Source organism: Ochotona princeps, chromosome 26, assembly GCF_030435755.1.
Source record: "Ochotona princeps isolate mOchPri1 chromosome 26, mOchPri1.hap1, whole genome shotgun sequence".
Classification (NCBI taxonomy): domain Eukaryota; kingdom Metazoa; phylum Chordata; class Mammalia; order Lagomorpha; family Ochotonidae; genus Ochotona; species Ochotona princeps.
Genome location: NC_080857.1, coordinates 26,993,472 through 27,015,000, shown reverse-complemented (window position 1 = coordinate 27,015,000; position 21,529 = coordinate 26,993,472). Strand labels below are relative to the sequence as shown.

General features: G+C 45.6%; 2 protein-coding genes across 2 annotated transcripts in view; one reads left to right on the top strand and one right to left on the bottom strand.

Moving 5' to 3' along the window:
- The window catches only part of RHOJ (ras homolog family member J), a 168,377-nt gene extending 159,116 nt beyond the window's left edge, over positions 1–9,261 (top strand). Inside the window, exons 4-6 of the mRNA XM_058655107.1 lie at positions 346–510; positions 1,514–1,609; positions 8,918–9,261. Coding sequence (XP_058511090.1) covers positions 346–510; positions 1,514–1,609; positions 8,918–9,064 — 408 coding nt within the window. The 3' untranslated portion in view covers positions 9,065–9,261. The remainder of the gene's footprint in view (positions 1–345; positions 511–1,513; positions 1,610–8,917) is intronic.
- A 9,548-nt stretch (positions 9,262–18,809) lies between these two features.
- Positions 18,810–21,206, bottom strand: GPHB5 (glycoprotein hormone subunit beta 5). The gene is made up of 2 exons (XM_004584493.2): positions 21,003–21,206; positions 18,810–19,325 (listed from the first exon to the last, which is right to left on the bottom strand). The coding sequence occupies exons 1-2, from the start codon at positions 21,204–21,206 to the stop codon at positions 19,137–19,139; spliced, it is 393 nt and encodes a 130-aa protein (XP_004584550.2). The 3' UTR covers positions 18,810–19,136.
- Positions 21,207–21,529: the final 323 nt, after the last annotated feature.

Genomic DNA, 21,529 nt, shown 5'->3' with positions numbered 1-21,529 from the left:
AAAAGAAGAAAAAAAGAAAAATAGCTATATGCAGGTTAATTGACTTGGCTGTAGTCTTTACATGTGCTTGAAACATGTTGTATGCTTTAAATTTTAAATTCTTAGGTAAAATAAATGGCTGAACTTCGTAACTTGTCTAAGAATAAACGACCATACTTCATCTCGGGGCACAGCAGAAAGTTTCCCAACTCCTGATTTCCTCACGTCTAACGCCACCAGGCTCCTGGCCAGGGAGGGCACAAGATAAGATCCCCAGCCCCGCTGCCTGGTGCACCTCTCGGCTCTCTGGAGCACGTGAGACCCCGCTTACCAAGCTGCACCCCCACTTGTCTGCTCTCCCCACAGGAGGACTACAACCAGCTGAGGCCGCTCTCCTACCCCAACACGGACGTGTTTCTGATCTGCTTCTCTGTCGTCAACCCTGCCTCGTACCACAACGTCCAGGAGGAGTGGGTCCCGGAGCTGAAAGACTGCATGCCTCATGTGCCTTATGTCCTCATCGGGACCCAGGTGCCAACATGAGCTAGGGCGGGTGGGAGGGGTTGCAACAGAGGAGAGACCCTACACACACACACACTCATACAACACTCACACTCATGCACTCACACACTCCCACACACACACACCCCTCATGGATGTTCCAGTCCTCTGTGGACACAACGCACGGGGGCTCCCGCAGTAATCCTGTGACCAGGCGCTCTCACTGTGTGCATGGTGACTTGGCTCATGATTGAGATGCTAATGGAGCCGTTTAATACCAGCAGGAAGTTTCTCTCTGGTTTCATCCAAAAAAAAAAAAAAAAAAAAACTTTTTCCCCCCCAAAACAGACCTCTTTCTCCAGCCTTGAATTAGAGTCATGAGGTGAAAGTGTCATTGTGTGTATTATTTAATACTTTTTTATTAGCTGAAGTCCATGTTTGTTTTAGAATCACAAGATGGGTGTGTCAAAGTGACCCCAGCTACCAGAACCAGCTTACAATGACAAGAAATCAATGCGTATTTCTGAGCAAACACTTTGGAAATTCTTTTTTGGAACTTGTCTTGCTGAAGGCTTGTTGGAATATCCTCGGAGGTAGCAAATGTCGCCCCATTTCAGGTGAAGATTTACTTTGGAAAAAAAAAGTGGTCAGATTCAGGATATGTGTTATTAAATAATATAATTTGGGATCCAATGAGACAGGGCACTGCAGCTCGTTCATACCGGCTGGTTAGCGCACAAGCCTGTCTCTAAGGAGAATCTAGGATCACACAGGACATTTCAGCAACACCTGCGACAGCAGTCCAGCCCCAGGAGGAACCGCTGTGAGGGCGCAAGTACAGAGACTGGTGCATGCGGGCACACGTAAGGCGCCTTGCTTTTACAACTCGGCGTCAGCATGCGCTTTCTTCAACAAAATCCACCAACTTCAAAAACATTCGGCAGCGGGCGCCAACACTCTGATGACGGCTCCGTTTCCAATGCCTGGCAATGGCAGCTGAATGAACTGACCGCATGTGTGTGTTTGCTTCCAGATCGACCTCCGTGATGATCCAAAAACCTTGGCGCGTTTGCTGTACATGAAGGAGAAGCCTCTCACCTATGAGCATGGCGTGAAGCTGGCCAGAGCGGTAACCATCACATTTATCATGAACTTTAAACACCCGCTGGCAGTCTGCTTTGCGAGTCTCAATGTTGCGTGTGCCTCGATGCGTTTAGCATCCTCTTGCTGCCCATGGGTGCCCTCCTCTAGGTCCCAGGCCAGCTGGAGGAGCTATTTGGTTGGCATCGTGACCAGCCAACACTGTCTGTTTTCCACTAAGAAGAAACCTTGGTGAATGGGTGCAGCGGAAGTGCTTAACTGATGTAGCAACCCCTGGAGCATCCACTGGCCAGGTCTAGTGTTAATGAGAGGGATGGTTCAGACGTGTGTTTATACATCTTAGGTAAATTATTTGAGTAACTCATGGAAATGAGACAGAGACATTTTGTGGATTTTCCTGGGAGAGATCTGGCAGGGTTGTGTTGGTCCACTATTTCTCACCAGATAATGAATAGCCACATAGAGACTGGCATCTGGAAAAATTACACAGGGAGTCAGGAGTTACCATTACCTGGGGCATGAAGGATGGCCCCAACGTCTGGACTCCTGTCACCTATGTGGGAGACCCAGATGAAGCTCCTGGATCCTGGCTTAGGGCTGCCTCAGCCCTGGGCATTGCAGCCACTTGGGAAGTGAACCAGCAGAAGGAAGAACTTTCTTTCTGTGTATGTGTGTGTCCCTCTGTTTCTCAGTATCTGACTTTCAGGTAGATAAGTACATCTTTCAAATAAATACATAAATAGTGAAAACCTTGATTGGGGCACCTGCATCCCACTTTGGAGTGCCAGTGTTCAAGATCAGGCTCTGCTCCCTATGCCAGCGTGCCGCTAATGCTCACCCGGGGAGGCAGCAGGCTCAAGTACCTGAATCCCTGCCACCCACGTAGGTGACCCAGACTGAGTTTACAACCCATGACTTCAGCCCAGATCCAATTGTTGTTGCTCCTTGGGGAGCTAGCCAATGGATGTGAGTGATCTGTTTCTTCTTCTCTATCTCACTGCCCTGTTTCTCAAATAAATAGATACAGAAATAAATGAAACATACTATGCACAGCCTCAGATGCTGCCATGGAGTGTAAACAAGCACATGTAATTCACAGCTTTGTGTAATTCACACCTCTGCGTCATTTCAAGGCATATGCAACCAGGAGGTCACTGGTGGACCAGCCCCCTCTCCACATCGGCAGGTGTCCCTTGCTCCTGCACTGCCTCCCCACCTCGCGCTCTGGCAGCCACCCTCCCTTCTCCCGGGGGAACTTGCTCCTTCCCCTCTGAGGAGAAGCCTCCCCTCTGCCCGTGCAGGCTTATGTCGGGAACAATGGCTGAGCTCTCACGGCTTCACCCCGCCTTTTACCTGTCTCTCCTAGCAACGGTTCTCAGCTACAGAGAGAATCACGTTGAGCTCACAAAATCCAATTTAAAAGAAAGCCAAGCAAGATTGCAACGAGTTTCATCAGGATTGGTGTAATTACAGAGATGCTGTGTGTGTCCTCTCTTTGGCCCTTCTGTCAAGTGGTTCAAAGAAAGGGCATTTACAGGGTGTTTCTAACGCGCTGGGCTGGGCACCGGGCACTGGGCTGGCTTTGTCTTAATTCATTCTGCCAGCAGCCCCTGAGGTGTGTATCTTATCACTTCTACTTCCCTAGGGAAGTCCAGGTCATACAGCAAGAGGGTGGCAGAGCTCCCTGGAAACTGGGCTCATTGTCCATGCTTTCCCTACTCCTTCCTGTCATCTGAAAACATGCCCGGGTGGGGGGCTTCTTTCTTATACACTAAAGATGCATATGCTAGCATACAAAGCTTGTAGGGAATGGAGTTTTTAAAAATAAGTTTACTGGAGTGCAAACATTGTTTTGAAATCCATGCGATTTTTTTTCTTAACGCATATTTGTCCTGGATTTTTGAAGACCCCCTTCATACATGTAAGTTTCAAAACTAATTTGCACCAAAATAAATTATCCTTTAACTTCTTTTTTCTTTTCACTTTAATTTTGTAAGTCTCCTCATATTCTTTCCAAAACTTGAATCCTTGGGCCCCTACTCCCCCTCCTGAGCCCAGCTTCCTGCTGGTGCTCAGCCTCAGAGGCAACATGACGGCTCAATTACGTGGACCGCTGCCACCCATATAGGGCGGCCCAGATGGAGTTCCAGGCTCTTGCTTTGGGCTGGCCCAGCTCAGCCCTGACTGTGGTAGCCAATTGGAGAATACATCGTTAACTGAAGATATCTCTCTCTCTCTCTCTCTCTCTCTCTCTTTCTCTCTTCCTTTCTTTTTCTCTCCCAAATAAATAAAATAAATGTAAATAAACACAGATGGACAAAGTTAGGGGTCCAGGGTAAAAAAAATCCCAGACAGAAAGATAAACACATGGCAAGGTGCCCTTCAAAGCACAGGAAGACAAGGGAACTGAAGGGCCCAATGTCATGTACCAAGGCTTCCATCAGTCTGTGCCAGCATTTTTAAAAGCAAATTAATTCAAACTTTTGAAGCTCTGGAAACTTTCATAAGCAGGGCATGGTTTTGATTTTTTTAAGAACAAAATCAGATGTGGCCGCTCTAAACCAGCATTTCCTCAGCAACGTGTACAGTCTTGTACCCCCTGGTACAACAGCTGTGTGCCCTCCGATCAGCCACACTCCCCACCATTCCATGCTAGCCTACACTAACGCAGTGCCTGGGCATTATCTATCCTGAGTTGGCAATCCCCAGCTTTACGGTCTTGGAAAAGCCAGCAGCAACCCTGGCTGGCCTGGGAATGTTCAGCCTCACCTCACTAGTTTAGAGCAATACAGATTCACTCATACATTCTCTAGTTCTTTTTCCTTTCCTTGGCTATCTGCCTTTGCCATGTTGGTACGCAGCCCTTCCAGTTCTCAAAGAAGGAACGAAGAATAGCTCTGCTCCCCCTGCTCCTTTAGAGACGGATTTATTCTGTTGGCCCCACTCAGCTTTTCTCTCCTCTCTCTTCTTTTGCAAGGAAATGCCTTCCTTTGCTTTTGCTTCTCTCATGCTGTTGTACGTGCACACTCACTCCCCCCCCCATTCAAAGCCTTGTTCGTCCACACATAGCTTTACACTGTGTGAGATAGCCCAGCCCAGTGGTTAAAACTCGGGCCCAGGAGTGCCAGATTCTAATCTTTGCTGTTTTCTTAGCTGTGTGGCTGCAGCAGGGTTACTTCGCCTCTCTGGGCCCCAGTTTCCTGAGCTATAAGAGAAGGATGGTGGTTTATTGATTTGAGAGGCAGGTCAATGGAGAGAAAAAGAGATCTTCCATCTGCCGGTTCACTCCGCAAAAGGTTACAACAACTAGAACAAGACCGGCCCAAACCAGGAGTGTGGAACACCACCCAGGCCTCCCACACGGATGCCAAAGGCACAAGCAGTCGGACTGTCTTCCACTGCTCTCCCAGGCACATCAGCAGAGAGCTGAATCAGAGGCAAAGCAGCAGAGACTCAAACTGGCACTCCAATCTGAGATGTCAGCATCGCAAGCTAAAGCTTAACTCACTGCACCACAACACCGATCCCACCTGGTGACGCCCCCGAGATGATGAAATGAATTAGCAAAGTACGTGGTGTAACCCAGCAAGGGAGAGTTGCTGCCCCACAGGCTTACCCCCTGAGGCCTCTGATTGTCTGAGGACCCCTGTCTGCCATTATTCCTTTCAGTGTCTGTCTGATCCCTTGACAATCTGGAAGAAGTACTAAGTTTTTCCTCCAGTTGATTAGCTACTGAGGATTGGTGAGTTTGTTCATTTCTTCTTGTCAAGCTCATGTTTTCTGTAGATCTCTGATAAATTCCCCAGGTTTTGAGTCAATCGAGCTCTTGCAATCAGAAAATTTTTCAGGAAAGCATTCTCTCTGTGTACAATAGCATTATCTCCTTTATCTCGAAAATAAGTCATGTACATACAGAAGGCAGCAAAGATCTAACAAGGGTCCCCAAGCTCTGAGGTCCCACAGCTGTATTGTACACATTCTGCTCCGAGATGCAGATAAAGTTCGTGTGTAAGAAAAGCAAGGCACATCTTTGAGGGCTCACGGAATTATTTTTCTTAGCAATCCCTCTAACGTGGGCTGCGTCTTTTCCTCAAACCAAGATAAATTCTTCACTCTGACCCAAACAGCACTCAAGTTCTGGTAATAATACTCACCTCCTAACAGAGTTGTTTCTCACACATATTTCCCAAATCACACCCCAAATCTGTTGGCCACTTTTCCTGGAACTATCAGTACAGCATGAGGTTATGTTAACCCAGTTGCGCAAGAATGCCTTTATCTGTGATTTATCTTCTGAACCGTCAGAACAGAGAAAGACAAGTCTGGGCTCCTCCTGCACCATGGAAGGTGAACTCTGACTTGCTGAGGGGTAGCACCAAAGGGGAGCCCAACCGGCTTTCCAGACCCTCAGTGGGCGCTGAGCTCAGCCGAGCTCTCCAGGAATTCCTGGAACTAACTCAAGGCTATTGAGTTGACATACTCATTGGATTAATGAGATTTTGAAATCGTGCATTTGAGAGGCAAAGGGGCAAAGATGGAAAGCTCCTGTCTGCTGGATCACTCCCGAAATACCTGCAGTAGCCAGGGCTGGGCCAGGTCAAAGCAGGGAGCCAGGAACTCAACCCAGTTCTCCCATTTGGGTGGTAGAGACCCAGCTACTCGAGCCAGTACCACTGCCACCCATTGGTTTGCATTAGTAGGAATCTGGAATCAGGAGCAGAGCTGGGACTTGAAACCAAGTACTCCATCTTGGGCAGTGGATACCCCAACAGGGATGTAAACTGCTAGGCTGAATTCCTGCCCCATGTGTATGTAACAAACATTGGGCACAATCCCAAAAGGCAACACACTATGACATTATTAGGAACATCTTCTGCCTTTTGCTCTTCTACTCTATCTGTCTTTAATTTTTTTCCATTATTTTCTAATCCAAGGGCCAAATTATGCTTGAAACAAAAGCCATAAAGCACATTTTCAACATCCACCCATGATTTCAATCCACGCCCTTGGCATTTTCCCTTGGTTTCTGCAGTCACCATTCTTGGAGACCAAAAGGGAGCATGATAAATGTTAGAAAGATTGGAAAATTGTTTCAGGACCCAGCTTTATCTCAAGCTTAGTTTCTGTGTCTGTGGCCTTTCAAAGAGGTAGGTAATCTCATTTCACTGTCCATTTGACCAGCTGCTGCAGAGTTGAGTGATAAGCCTCATAGACACTCTCAGTAAGCAAGGAAGTGAACACACCTCAAGAGACCAGACTCCAAGCCTATTTCTTTCACCTGCCAGTTAATGCCTTGCTACATTCATTTTACCTGTCACAGGCTGTTGCCTCTTGATTATAAACTGAAGAACTACTTCCTGAAGTACATACACTGCAAACGAGTTGTGTAGCAAAAGATTTCCCTAGAGGGCTTTGCTTGACCTGCTGGGTGTTTGGAAAATATTGGTAAAAATAGCCAATGACCTGCTCCTCTTGATAAATGCAAAAAAATGGACAACAGAGAATCAACCTTCCCACATGGGGCATGTACTTGACGGCCTCCTGCGGGCTCCACCTCTCCCTGTAGGCTCACACTAGCCCTGCTTCCTCGCTTGCATAAGCTACTGGCCATGCCAGGCATACAGTTCTGCTGCCTGGTTTGGGGCCTTTGCTGGAATCTCCAAAAGCTCACCAGCCAGCCAGCATCCCCTGCAAAGGCCTTGTTTTTCAAAGGCATGCTTAGAGTGTGAGACAAAAAGAAGTATTGCTCCAGGTGCCTTTGTTATAAAAAAAAGACCCACATCCTAATGTTGGTTCAGGCTGAGCTTATAAGCAATTAAATCCCCAGGTCTCCTTCCCAGCAAGTTCACATGATCTACACAGTCTGAGATTATCTTTTTAGTGAGGATCTATAGTTTTGACCTCACTTTGTGTACTTCTCACGGAGGTGTTGCGATTCTCGAATACACCACAGAATGCACTCATCCAAAGCCTTGAAATCTCATCCAAAGAAAGTACAAAATATTTTCTCACTCACATATACAGAACATACACTGCCAAAGAAGATGTCTGGGTTACTAAATGTATAATATCATTTTTATTTTTATACATTAGAGTTTGCTTAATTTCTTTAAGACATGCCTTTGGACTGGTGCAATGGCTCAATTGCAAGCCCTGGCATCCCATACGGGTGCAGGCTGGTGTTCTGGCTGCTCCACTTGCCACCCAGCTCCCTGTTTATGGCCTAAGAAAGCATCTGAGAATTGACCAAAGCCTGAGGACCCTGCACCTATGTGGGAAACCCACTTGGAAGAGAAACTCCTAGCTCCTGGCTTCAGAACAGCTCAGCTCCAAATGTTGCAGTCACATGGGGAGTGAACCAGAGAATGGAAGATCTTTCAGCCCCTCTCTCCTTCTCTCTGTAAATCTGTCTTTCCAATTTAAAAAATTAATCTTTTTTTGAGAAAAGATATGCCTTTAGCAGTATGCTAACACTGAATAGCAATACCGATCAGATAGCCTATAAGAGGTAATTTTTAGTCAAGAATGACCAATAAAACCACACCACCCACTCTATGGACCTGGCCAACCAAGATGGCATTGAGCCATTGCACATACAGAAAGAGATACATGTTACTTGTACTTGACTTTCACATTCCACATGCAAAGGAGAGGATGCTAAAAACAACTTTAGATAGCTCTGTTGTTCAGAAAATACATTTCAACCATATCACTGGTTTGAATCCTCTCCTGGTGTTCTATATTTTTTATATTCTTATATTAGACACAAATGGTTGTAGGTCACTTTCAGAATGTGTTGCTTAACAAAAATGATCTTCAGCCACTAATTTCTCTCTTATTTAAGATTTATTCTATTTATTTGAAAAGCAGAGAGAGATACAGATGATGGGATGAGGAAGGGAGTCCTTCCATTCACTGGGTCACTCCCCAAATGGTTGCAACAGCAGGTGCTAAGCCAACAGGAAGCTGGACCAAGCCAAAGCTAGGGGACAGGAGCTTCTTCCAGATCTCCCACAAGGGTACAGGGGCCCAAGTATTTTATTGTTGCTTTCCCAGCTTGCATTGCAGGGAGCTGATGTAAAGTGGACCAGCATCCACTGCAAGCAATGACTTAACTCACTATGCCACAGCACAAGCCCCATAACCATTCATTTCTAAAATCGAAATGTAAGACGTTTTCTAAAAACCAACAAAGTTAGGTTGGCAGACACAAGCTGAACTGCAGAAGAGAAAACCCAATTGAAATCAGTCCCTAAGCTGTTTCTAAGACAGAGGAGGGTTTTCTGGCCACCACCGCTTGCCTCTCTCTAATGCTTCTCTCTCTTCTGTCTTTAAGATTGGAGCCCAGTGCTACCTGGAATGCTCAGCCCTGACCCAGAAAGGTCTTAAAGCAGTTTTCGACGAAGCCATCCTCACCATCTTCCACCCCAAGAAAAAGCAGAAACGCTGCTTGCAGTGCCGCGGCTGCTGCTCAATCGCTTGAAGTGGCTGAAGACAGGCCTCCACCCCAGCTGTCGGGGAGTGAGGCAGCCAGGCTGCGGAACCAGACAGAAGCAGCCAAAAAGAAGGGCACGACCACAGAGGAACCCCCTCGTACAGACGCCTGTCCCCGGCCCCCGGTGTCCTCCAGGGCGGTGCCCTGCCAGCCGCCACGGCTGCTAACCTGCTCTGCAGCCTGCAGCGTCCCACTGTGCGCACTCTGCCAATGCTGAACTGGCCTTCCGACCACGCGCTCTTGGAGCACGTTGGAAGCCAAGCTCAATGCCGCCTTGCCTTTCACATCGCTTCCTCCCATGAACCTGGAGCTAACCAGAAGGAAACCGTGCCAAGAAAACCAGACTCGGATCCTACAGCGGTGGCTTCATTTTATGCCTTTTGCAAAATATGGGAATCCCATCCGTACTAACCTCTTTTTTCTAAATCTGCTGTTCTACCCATGTGTGTTATATTCGTTTATAGCATCCCAAGAAATGTCCTAATTTCCAGTTTTCTCAGGCCTTTACAATCCATACCAAATTAGCCTAGAGATGGAGCATTTTATATTCACTCACATTTTCATCGTGTTTTCTACCAAAGCTGTCAGAACCAGCATGTACTGCTGAATGCCAGACTATGAGGAGGCATGAGAAAATGTTAAAAACTGTTGGAAATGTACAGAGCCATGATCTGTGAGCATGGTTGGGCAAGAAAAAAAAAAAAACACCATCTGAGCTGTTTCATGCCCAAATTTTATTTTGCCAAAGATTCAGTCTTCAAGTGCGTAAGTTGGTAGGTAGTGGTCTGGGTTTTGTCATTATTCTACTACACTGGCAATCAAGCCAACAAATGGACAAACGAAATGAATTATGCTTAAGAAAGTAGCATTTCCGCATTTCCTCAAAATTGATTGGGGGAGAAGAGGGCAGGACTCATCTTCTAAAATATTCTTTGTTCAATAGTTGTTCCTGCTGCCTCCCTTCCCCATGGCAGGCCCTTCTTCCCCCTTAATTTTACACTTTCACCCATGCCTTGTCCTCCTGACCCAAAAGAAGGATCTCGCCAATGGACATTTAAAAAGGCAAGAGTCAAAAAAAAATTCCAAAAGTCAAGCAAAGTGCCTCAACTTCCTGCCTGCCCTCACCTTGTCTTGTGTAATCTCCCATCCCTCCAAATGTCATTTTCCAGTTACAACTGGAAATGTATACAAATATTGTCCCTGTCTCTTTCATTATTCATCTCCCCAAATGTCTATTTCAGGTCCAGATTTGTGCCAAGCCCTGGATCCATTTCCAGAATACTGTGCTACTATACAAAGCAGGGACTTTGGACTTGAGAAGTGAAACTTCCCAGTAAGGAACCATGTGCCCTTTCTTTATGATAACTCCAAACACCCGGGAATTCTTGTATCACAGAATGAGTTACTTCCTATCCTTATATTAGAGGCCACAGTTACTCTCTTTGCTTACCAGTGTACCTGGATAGCTGCTTAATCTTTTCTGTAAAAGCATAAGCTAAGTGTGTTTTGCAGTATGAAATCATAGCAATTCTAATTTAAGACTTTCCAAATTCAAGAAGCCCCCTCCGTTAGAGGGGCAGAAGGACAAACGCCTCATCCCGGCTGCTCCTACAAGAAGCACATGAAAAGGAAATGATACAGTGAGGATCCTTTCCGTTAAGACCTTCCAGACTGCCCCCTCAGCTAGGAGTTTTGGGGTGAGTGTTTAAAGCTTCTGAAATGTGTTTTCCCATCCTCCACATTTCAAACACGGTTTCCCACTTGCTCTCACACACACACACACACACACACACACACTCAAGAAAATAGGAGTTCTGTAAGCCAAAGCTTGACATTTAAAGAAAACAACGACCTTCTGCCTTTGCCCATGGGAATCAAGTGTGTCTGAACTCTAACTCTACCAAGGTTATGATTTCATCCTTTACAAACAATAATGAGCATTTAGCCCTGTAACAAAGGAAGTGCTGTTAGCTGGATGTGTTACATTATTGGGTAGTTACATCTTGTTAAAGGGCCACTCCTCACTCCTCATTGAATTGGATGAAAACTTGCAAGCAACATGTTTGTTCCGCCAAGGAGAATTTTCCAGATGTGTGCACTCCACAGGCAAGCGGTGCTGCAGGTCATCACCTCCCAAATGGGCCATGGGGATTAACTTGTTCTCGGTGGGGAAATCCCTCCCTGGACTAGAAGCAGAACATGACGGAGATTGTTAGCATCTGAGTAGAACACAGCTCCAAGAGTCCTTAAAACAATGCAGAACAAAGCAACTCTACGTGACTCAGTGCCATTCTGTCAAAGTCATCATGTACTCCCTATCCCGTGGCAATGCCTAGTTCAGTTCACTAAAGAAGTGCATTCTACCATAAGATTGAATAAAACCGAAAGCAAAGATGCAGAAAGAGACCTCGAGATCTGAGGAAGGATGCCTTCATGGGCCACTCCATCTTCCAAAGTCAAGACATAGCAACTCATCTCTGAGAGAAGAATCTTAACTTTCCAGAGCTAGAAACAGTCTCAGAAGTAATACCCCAGTTCCTCATGGTACAGATGAGAAACTTGGGCCTAGAAAGCTGTGCTGCAGCAGAAGTGGGATATCCCTCAGCTTTTCTGCTTCCCATCCAATGCCTTTCAACCCCCTATCATCATGCATTCATTATCACATGTCATTAAGTTATAGTTTTTATAGACGTATTCTAGAAATTTTATGTGCTTATCCAGTAGATTTCAGCCACATTTTGAACACATAACTTCAGGTAGTTAGGCTACTATATATAGGTTAATCCATCAAGACAGTAGTGAACTAGAGATAAGCATTGTATCTGTGTACTAAAAAGCCTGGAACCCGAAGTAATCCCAATATGATGGATTGTTCAAACTGCTAAATTGAAAGATATATTTTCATTCTGTAGTTAGAGAGAATTAATGGGTTCCTTTACCTACACTGGAAACATAAAAGCTCTAAGACCCAAGTCAAAGCCAAGTTCACAATAGGAAAGTTGGGCAAGAAGAGATACATCCTATGAATGAGTACTGATGTTAATAATTACCACAATCCTAACCCAGGAAGGGCTAAACTGAGAAGTCAAAAACTGAGTCGCACACAAATGAGAGGAAGTGGAGTTTGGTTCCAATACTCCAATGTTATCACATCCAGTTGTGATAGGCAAAGAACCATTGGGAGAATTTTGGTCCATGACAGAGTAACTAATGATGTGGCTAACATCATACACAATTTTCACCAAAAACCCCATCAGAAAATACTATTAAAATGAAAATCAAAGATTAGTCACTTTTAGCTTCTAAATTTTATCAGAAAATAAAGGAATCTAACTCCAGTATTTGAGGTCAGCAAAAATGCCATTGTTTAAGGAATAAGTGTGGAGACTTAGGAACTCTGTGAAATGTTTTTGGGAAGAAATATTTGACTTGAAGCAGGTCTCTCGGGATACTGGATCACATTCATAGCAAATCCATCCATGAGACTAAAGTGATGAAAGGTTAGCAATGGGAATTTTTGCTTTAGAGGAAAGTCTGACTGGAGCTTAGGATCTAGCCAGTTATTGTTCATTTTTAAGACCAACCCTGTATTTTCGCTGACAGAAGGCAGAGAAAATCACAGGTCCCCAGCTCATCTCCAAAGAGTCCTGGAAGGGCTGATCCAAGAACAAACAAGGAAACTCAAAATATTTTCATTCCCAGGACCTTTGGAAACAGAAAGGAAAATATCAAGCCAGGAGAACTGAATCTCTTACAAAGGAAGTCGGGCACTTAGGGAAAAGAAATGAAGACAAAGGAGAGGAAGCCAAAATCAAACACAAGGCCAAAACCCAAGCTGACAAATCTCGCAGGGTCAAGCCTGGGAATGCTACCTGGTCCCCAGAGGTTTTGGGAGAAAAGGCCTGGAGATGAAACACAGCCCAGGGTCCACAAGGCCAATGTCATGATACTGCCACCTCTGGATGTCCCTCTGGGCAAGGTTCTCTGGGTCTTGACCAGCCATGAGTGGAGGGCCTCGTTCTCTGACCTTCTCTGCTAACCTGAGGATATTTTTCCAAGTTCATGGGAAAATAAATAAGAAGATAAATTTATTTTGGCACAAAAGATCTTGAAATCCGTGCATAAATTTTTTTTTCTCAATATGTGTTTTGCATGAAGTTTCTGAAGACCTCTTGTACACAGCAAGCCAGCAGGGGAAAGGTAGCAAGAAATGCAGGACAGCATGACCCATGACCCAAAACCACAAAAGGAATCTAGAAAACCAGTTACTTACAAGAATGATATTTATTCATCTTCAGTGGAATAGTTTTAAATACCATGATTGCTTGTTAAAGGCACAACCACACTGCAAAAGAGTAGCAAGAGTTCTTGGCTTTGGAATTCCACTCCAGGGAACTGGGGCTTTTGCTGCAGCACTGATCTTGATCGGGATCTATTTTGTTTCTCCTGAGGGGATCTTGGGTCAGTGTCAGGGTTGCTTTGGTGCCTGTGCGTGTTGTAACATGCTTTGCCCTGATAGTTCTGCTCTGACTATGAGTTCTATGGTGGTTCTGAAGTTTTCTAATAATTCTGCAGGGTCATCAATCATTTCATGGGATAAATGTGCATTGTGAAAAACTACGTGTGCAGTTCAACATATTTCTTTTGCCCCCAAAATAAACTTCTTTTGTAATTATGTTTTTCCCCAATGAATCTTTCAAGTGCTCTCATGCAGGTGGGGTAATTCGGCTGTGGTTTCCAGCAGGTGCTGCTAGCCTCCGAGCAAAGGCTACTGTCTTTGCTGAACCGGATCTGGTTGGTGCTATAGAGGATGTGCTGTCTGGAGTGTGAAGGGAGAAACCCCTGGGACTAGACCTGACTCTCACACTGAAGCTACCTTAGCCTCCCAGTGACCTATGCAAGCAAGTCTTAGTTCTTGGTGGGGAGGGTGGGGGAAGAAACCCTTCTTGCACAGGGCACTCTATGCAGCGCAGCTTCATAAGTGCACAGCTAAGTCACCTCCAGCAGCAGTTATCTGCTGGTTCACTCCCCCAAAGGCAGACAACAGCTAGGGCCAAAGCCAAGAACCAAATGTAGGTCTTCCACATGGTTGGCTGGAATCCAGCCACCTGAGCCATCGCTGCCGTGTCCCAGGTCTGCCTTAGCAAGAAGCTGGAATCAGGAACAGAACTAAGACTTAGACCCTGGCCCTGAGATGTGGGATGCAGGCATCCCAATACTGGCTTAACTGATGTGTCCAATGATGTCCTCCTACTGTTTTTATTAAGATTTGTGGTGACAGAGAGAAAGTTAGAGAGAGATCCTCTAGCTACTGTTTCACTCCCCAAACCATCACAATGGCTGGGGCCAAGCAAGACCAAAGCCAAGAGCCTAGAATCCCATCAGGCTGTTACACATGGGGTGGCCAAGTGCTTGGACCCTCTTCTGCTGCTTTACCAGGCTCATCAGCACAGAACTGATCTGGAAGCAGAGCCACCCGCAACTCAGAGTCATTGCTCTGAAATGGGATACCAGTGTCACTCAGGGTGGCTAAACCTGGTGAGTCACAACATTCCCCCCAACTCACCCGAACACGCCCCATACTCAACAATTTTTAAAACCAGTTCTTAGACAATCAGAGTTTTCTCCTAGAATAATCACAAGCAAGAATGTTAATGCATTCTTCATCCTCACCTGGTTTCCATTTTTTACCAGGAATCAGCGCTGGAGCACACTCAGCAGAATTGTGTTCCAGCAATGTCAGCTCATGCTCTTCCCATTGCAATCCCTAGGCAGGACAGCGTGGCCTGCCCACACGTGGGATGCTGTCCTCACGTTGCACATCTTGCACAGTCACAACTTGTGTACCTTTCCCATAATTCATGGACAAGTCATGAAATTGCCTTTTCCTGTTCTCTTCCCTGGGTGGCTGAAGGTCCATCACTCCAGCACACTGCCTTTCCCAGGCCTCTGGGAGAACAGGACGCTATCCAGCCACTTGCTGCTCAAGCATGGCCTGGGGACTGTGAGCAGCTGGGAGCCAGTTAGAGCAGCATAATCTCAGGTCAAGTTCAGAATTACTTAATCAGCATCTGCATTTTAGCAACATTCCCAAGTGATATATGTGCACTTTAAAACTGAGGGGAAAAAAGCTGGTCCACAAGAGAGTCTTTCTATCTGAACATGCAAGGATACTTTGGAACGTTTATAAAAAAAACAGAGTCAAAAGATGTTTATGGGATGCAGGGGCATTTAGTGTAGGACTTAGTATGCCAATTAGGACACTGCCATGTTCAAGTTCAATCCCTGGGTCACCACCAAGTGTAGCTTTCTGCTCATGCAGACCCTGGGAGCAACAGATGTAAGTAGTTGGGCTCCAGCTTCAATGCAGGAGACCTGGACTGCATTCCAGCTCTTTGCTTCAGCTCCATCTCCAAACACTCAGGACATTTACAGAGTAAACCATGAGGTGGGAGCGCGCTCTCTCTCTCGCTCTCTCTCCCTTATCTCTCTACCTCTCACATTGACTAGGTTCTTGAAAAGGGAGTTTATTTGATGCAAAAACAGTTGGTTATCTAAATGCAGTGTTTTTACAACATGCATTCTTCATGAACTTTTTCACGATACCATATATTGCATGGATTCCAAAAGATGTTTCACCAAAAAGTACCTGGTCTTTTGATTTCATTTGCCACATGCTTTTTGAAGAATTCCTGTCCAGTTGTCTGATGTAGCAAACATTACATGACACCTGTTCCTCGAGTGTGACCTTCAGGCCACTGTTAGAGGTTGCACACACCTCCTGGGTGAACGGAAGGACCTTCGGCACCCTTCCTTCTTTGTCCTGTGCCATCCAGCTTGAGTAAAAGTATGTTTTGGAATCAGAAATAAAAGAGCTGCAACCAGTTTGAAGTTCTGAGTCTGAAGTATTTTTTTTGTGCTGAAACTCTGGTGTTTCTCCAAATTGCTTTCATGACAAAATAAGATTCAAGTCACGCATCTATGCGCTTATAAAATGAAGATAAATTTCTGAAGCATAAAGCATGCGTCTTCATCGCTCATGGCGTGGAACCCTTGATGGCAAGAGGATTGAGTACAGATATTCCGCATGCTTGTATCCTTGTTGTCATTAACACAGAACAGACTTCTATTTGCTTCGTCACATACCAAGGAACCCCAAACTGCTCTTGGAAAAATGAAGTTAAAAGATATTGTAAATTTGCATGAATGTTTTGAAATGCATTTGTATTTTCTCTACAGATCACTGGACCATGATTTGTCCTCCCTGTTCACACCCCACCCTGTGTATAAAAACACTAAAAAACAAAACTGTACACAGGCATGGGCATCTAGCCTGAGACAGCAGTTACCAGGCCTTCATTCCGTATCATAGGCATGGGCCAAATGGTGACATGAAGCGATGCAGAGAAGATGCCGCAAATAGTCTGGCAGAAGATGGAGAAGCAAAAGTCTGAGAGGTGGGACTGCCAGAACATATTCATATAAAACCTGAAAACACTCTATCTGGCTCTCCCTCATGGCATGATCAAGCACTTGGGCCATCTTCTGCCGCTTTACCAGGCTCGTTAGCAGAGAACTGATTTGGAAGCAGAGCCACCCACAACTCAGAATCCTCATTAGTAGGGAGCTGGACAGGAAGTGGAGCAGCCAGACTGTGAATCGATGCCCATATGGGATACTGGCGCATGCAGGTAGAGGCTTAGGTGGCTATGCCACAGCACCGGCTGAAGATTCAGTCTTTATTGGGTCTTAGGTCTGGATTTCAGCCCACTCTGCCTTCTAGCTGCATTAGAAGAGAGTTAACTTCCAAGCAGGTTTCACAACGGGCTCCAAGAGCTCTGACTGCACCTAAGGACCCAGGAATCTCATGCCATGCCCATTATCCTGGTGTCTCCATATCAGTCCATGCACATTGTCATACTGCTTCCCCGACAAATCTTAGTAAGAATGATGCCGCAGCACACCCAGTGGCTCTCCCAGCCAACATTACTGCATAGAGCATTTTAACCAAGCTTCCCAAAAGAGATCTCCATAGGATTTTGCCTCCTCTAATTCACTTTCAACCCTCAACATGCTGCCCACGAGGTCAACACCTATGGCTTGTATCTGTGAGTTCTCTCATGCTCTGCCTTCTGTCAGTTTCTGTTTCATCCAACAGAAGACTAAGGGGTGGACGGAGAATGAAATGGGGGTATTTGCTCCCCACCTCCCTCACTGACTGGTCTCATTTTGTAGAACCTATGTGCCCTCAGAAAAGGCTACCACTCTTGTCAGGCTACTGCTCTTGTCTCTGCTACTTTTTGGTATCCACCACTCACTCCATCTTCTCATTCACCGAGCCTCAAATCGCCCAGTGTTTCTGAGCCAGACAGAAATGCTTCTGCTCCCCAACCTGGCAGATCTCCTTAACTCTGCCCACACTTTTACAAACAGCCTCTTTGTTTTCCATCAGCTCTCCACAAACTCTCACTACGGCATATCCTTTGCTTCCTGCCATGATTTTTATTGATGCTGTGGTCATCTTTTCTTTAAATGTGCCAAGCCCTTTAAGGCCTCAGAGAGTCTTGTGGAAAGTTCATAGAGTTGGGTTGAGTGATGCCATCCGACCTAATCATCACCCAGCTGACTCAGAGAAAACCCAGGCGCTCATTTCCTCTTTTCCACTGGAGTCCCTTCCTTAGCTACTAGCGGATCCACTGAGCGTTGGAGTGGACCTTGTTCTTACCCTCTGTCCCCACATGCCCACAGCAGCATCTCAGTACTTGACCATCCATCCCAGCAACTGACTCCTGCTTTTCATGGAGTTTCTTTTATCCCTCCTTCAAAGGGGGCTCCTGGCCCCCAGAATGCACCACCACTGGGGCCAGAGCGACCGGAGTCATCTGTGTCCCTTACTAAACATGACATCCCAAATTAAGGCTTAAGTAAAAATAATTCCCCTTGTTCGTTTTAGCTGTTCTCACTGATAGAGCGAGTATTTGAAAGACTAAAAATAGTGTTTTAATGATTTCAAAAGACATGCTTTATTGACATTAATATAGATTTTTCTCAGCATATTATGAAAAATGAACAAGGTAAAACTCACCCCCCAAATGCCAGAATTGCAGTCATTAGCATAACAATGTTTTTTTTTTTAAATCACAGGAACAGCTCAGGTAAGATTTTACAGAGGGCAAAGGCCAGGCACTCACAAACTTTTCCCCTCTGAGCTGACAGTGCAGTGTCATCCCCACAAACACAGGAAAAGCTTCAGTTTAATAAATGATAATTCCCACTTAAAATATACTGAATTAGTCACTCTTTTAACATTGCTTGGGAAAACTGTCACACTCTAAAAACATGAGTTTAGTTTCATAAGTTTTAGTTTTAAATGATAGCTTTCAGTTAAGTATTTTTCCCTGTTATATCCTAAAGAAGAATGTTAATTAAGTATCTTACAGGAACTTAGGGAATATTGCTTGGGAAAAGAACTGTGTAAATCCAACCACCTTAGAATTAGAACTATTCTGCGTCAAGCCAAGCAAGCTCTATTTCTTGCATAGATAACTGCTCTGTTAGTTATCTAGAAGGAAACACTTTCTCGATGGAAGTTTGCAGTTGGATTTCCTATGCAGTAAAGAGAACTAGTACATGGGTTTTGTTCTGTTTCTCGCTCTTGAAGCATAAATCCAGATGGAAATCTGCACCTGAATAGAAGATGAGAATTGAAAGACTTTCTAGGCCCACTTCCTGTTCATATTCAGTGCATGGAAATCATTGACATAAATCCAAATTGGAGAAGGACTGAGAGACTAAAGTCATGTTCCAAGACTGAAGGTAAAGAAACATGAATGTGCAATTACTTTGGTTAAGGCACAAATATTGTCTCACATTTTTAGGACAAGCATATAGACTGACCCTTGTGCCTGACTTGGCCTCGAGAAGACAGTTAAGTTCCTCCACTAGCATGGGCAAAGCTAAACAGTCCTTGAAACAATCCGGGGGGTAGAGCAGCGTGGACTGCCACTGCAGGTGGGTCCACAAGGCCCAAGGCCACGAGCTGTGTTCTGCAGACCACGCCTTAGAAGGTCTCACACTCCGTGGTGGCCGTGGAGCAGCTTCCGCAGTCGCAGCGAACAGCCACTGGGTAGGTGTAGGAGGGATCGACTCCAGGGACACAGTTGGGCAGTTTGACAGTCACCTGTTTGGTCTCATTGTAGGTGCAGACTCGGTGGTAGGCTTCAATGTATGGAGGTTCCAGAATGGGCTTCTGTCCCCACAGTAGAAAACAGGGCACCCATTAGAACCTTCCTGCTTCATTTTCTTGGTATCATTTGCCAATATGCGAAATTAACCTGCTTTTCATTGGTTTGCTTATTTTTATCTACTCCCAATAGCAAGCTCAAATAAGATTTCATTCTTTCCCACATCCCAAACCCCCAGAAGGGTCCAGGATACATGGGGAGTGCTTGCTCAATCAAGATTTAGCCAATGGATAATCTTGATCTTGGTCTCCCCTCTCCCATCACCACCCACTGCAGTTTACACGATGCTTCACAAAGCTCATGGAAAATTGAACTAAGTACAACAAGAACAACACGCTGCTCTCCGAGTCCCTGTAAAGATGATGCTCCTAATGGCAATCACCTTGGATGTCGCTCATGGGTTTCAAAGTTGATTGCCATTCAGCTGCACAAATCCAAGGAAAGTTAGACAATTTTATGCATTTATTTGAGAGGTAGAGACAGACAGAGCAAATTAACCCCCACCCCAAAGGCTGGGGAGCAAATCTAGAGACCGGAAGCTCAGTTCAGGTCTTCTTCTCTGGGTCTGCTTTAGTAAAAGGCTGGAGCTGGGTAGCCAAACACACATTCCGACATGAGAGACCTGTATCTTAACTTCTAGGTCAAACAGCTGCCTGGTCAATCCCTTCCAATTTGTTGAATTCTTCGTTTGTGCATGGGCACTTGGACAAAAGTTGTGAATCCTGCCAGAGTGCACTTCAACCCTTCCAAAAAGTTAAAACAAAAGGTAGAACACAGTCAAGGTGTGACCTAAGAGGCAGGAGGATTTGCAGAAGCTATTGGCACTGGAGTCAGGTGTCAAGGAGTAAACATGACGATGGCAGATGGAAATGAGAAGCAAAAGGAGAGAAGAGACAAGATGAGATCTTGTGAGGACAATGTAAAAGCCAGTCAGTTGGCGCCAGAGCTAAGAGCATGTGTACGCCTAGGAAAGCAGGTGGCCGCCATATTGCTGTGGTCCTGGACAGCTGGCCATTCAGATTGCAAACGTGAGTGACGATGAATGGTTTCTGAGAGAAGAGTGATGGAAGTGGAGCTGACAGAGCCTTGGTGAGAAGAGCCAGCAGCTAGCTACAGGGCCCTCATCCCCTTCACCCCTCAAACTCCTCATCTCAGCCCAGGAGGATTCTGGCATTGCTTTTGAGTCCCTATTTACAATGAAACACTTCTAAAGGGATCAAGCCAGACTCAATCTACAGGAGCTGATTGGCTCTGTCTGAGTGAATCCTTTAGGATTCCAGGCAACCTGAGAGGCACAGATAGTGGTGAGACACAGAGGAATGTCCTGGAACCTACTCTTTCCAGGCAGCTTAGGGCCTCCTTCTTGGTTATTCTTGCCACAGGGGAGGGAATACAGCAGAGTTTTCTTACAGGCTTCCCTCCGTGTGGAATTAAATGAGTACAATAGAAACACACATTGACCTCCAGGGATGATTCTTAAGTGCCACAGAAATCATTAAATCTCATCAAGGCTTGGTTAGGAGGGAAATCTTGTAGCTCATTTTTGGAAGCTGTCATCTCATTGTTTTGTTTGTAAATCATGGAAATGGCAGTTTCCCCAGTTCAAATTCACATATCTAAAAAAGGGGAGTGGGGAAGGATGTTGAAGCATTGAGCCGCCCCAGCACTCACACCTGACTTACCTCCCAGGTCTCGCAGCGGCCCCAGCAGGCATCTGTGGTGATGCGAAGGCCCCTGCAGCCCGGCTTCTTGGCCAGGAAGGTAAACTCCCTCACAGCACAGCCCAGGAAGGTGCGCAGGTTCCCATTGGAGAGGCTGAGGGCACAGCCGCAGTCAGCCAGAAGTAGGAGGACCATGGGGCCAAGGACAAGGGATGGCTGCTTCATGCTGTTCCACCAGAGAGGGAAGAAAGCAGACTGATGAATCCAGGGCAGCCAACAGTATGTGGGTCATTATCAATCTTCACTCGGATCTATTTGGATATTTGGACGCTGTGTTACGTGCTGTGTTCAAAGTCTTATTTTCAGGATCATTAATGGGAAAATGATGAAAAAGGTAGAGGAGCACTGATAATGATAGGTCCTGTATGTGTTGCTCCTAACCCAAGTCATCACAAAACATGGACGGCAAAAGGTATCATGAAATTGGTGCCTGACACAATGGCCATTTGTGAAACTGTCCAACCTATCACAAATTGATACTGTATTAA

Coding starts and splice junctions, on each gene's coding strand:
- GPHB5 (XM_004584493.2), bottom strand. CDS start 21,206: ATGAAGCAGCCATCCCTTGTCCTTGGCCCCATGGTCCTCCTACTTCTG. Junction 19,326..21,002: donor GCCGCTGCGAGACCTGGGAG/GTAAGTCAGGTG, acceptor CTGTGGGGACAG/AAGCCCATTCTGGAACCTCC.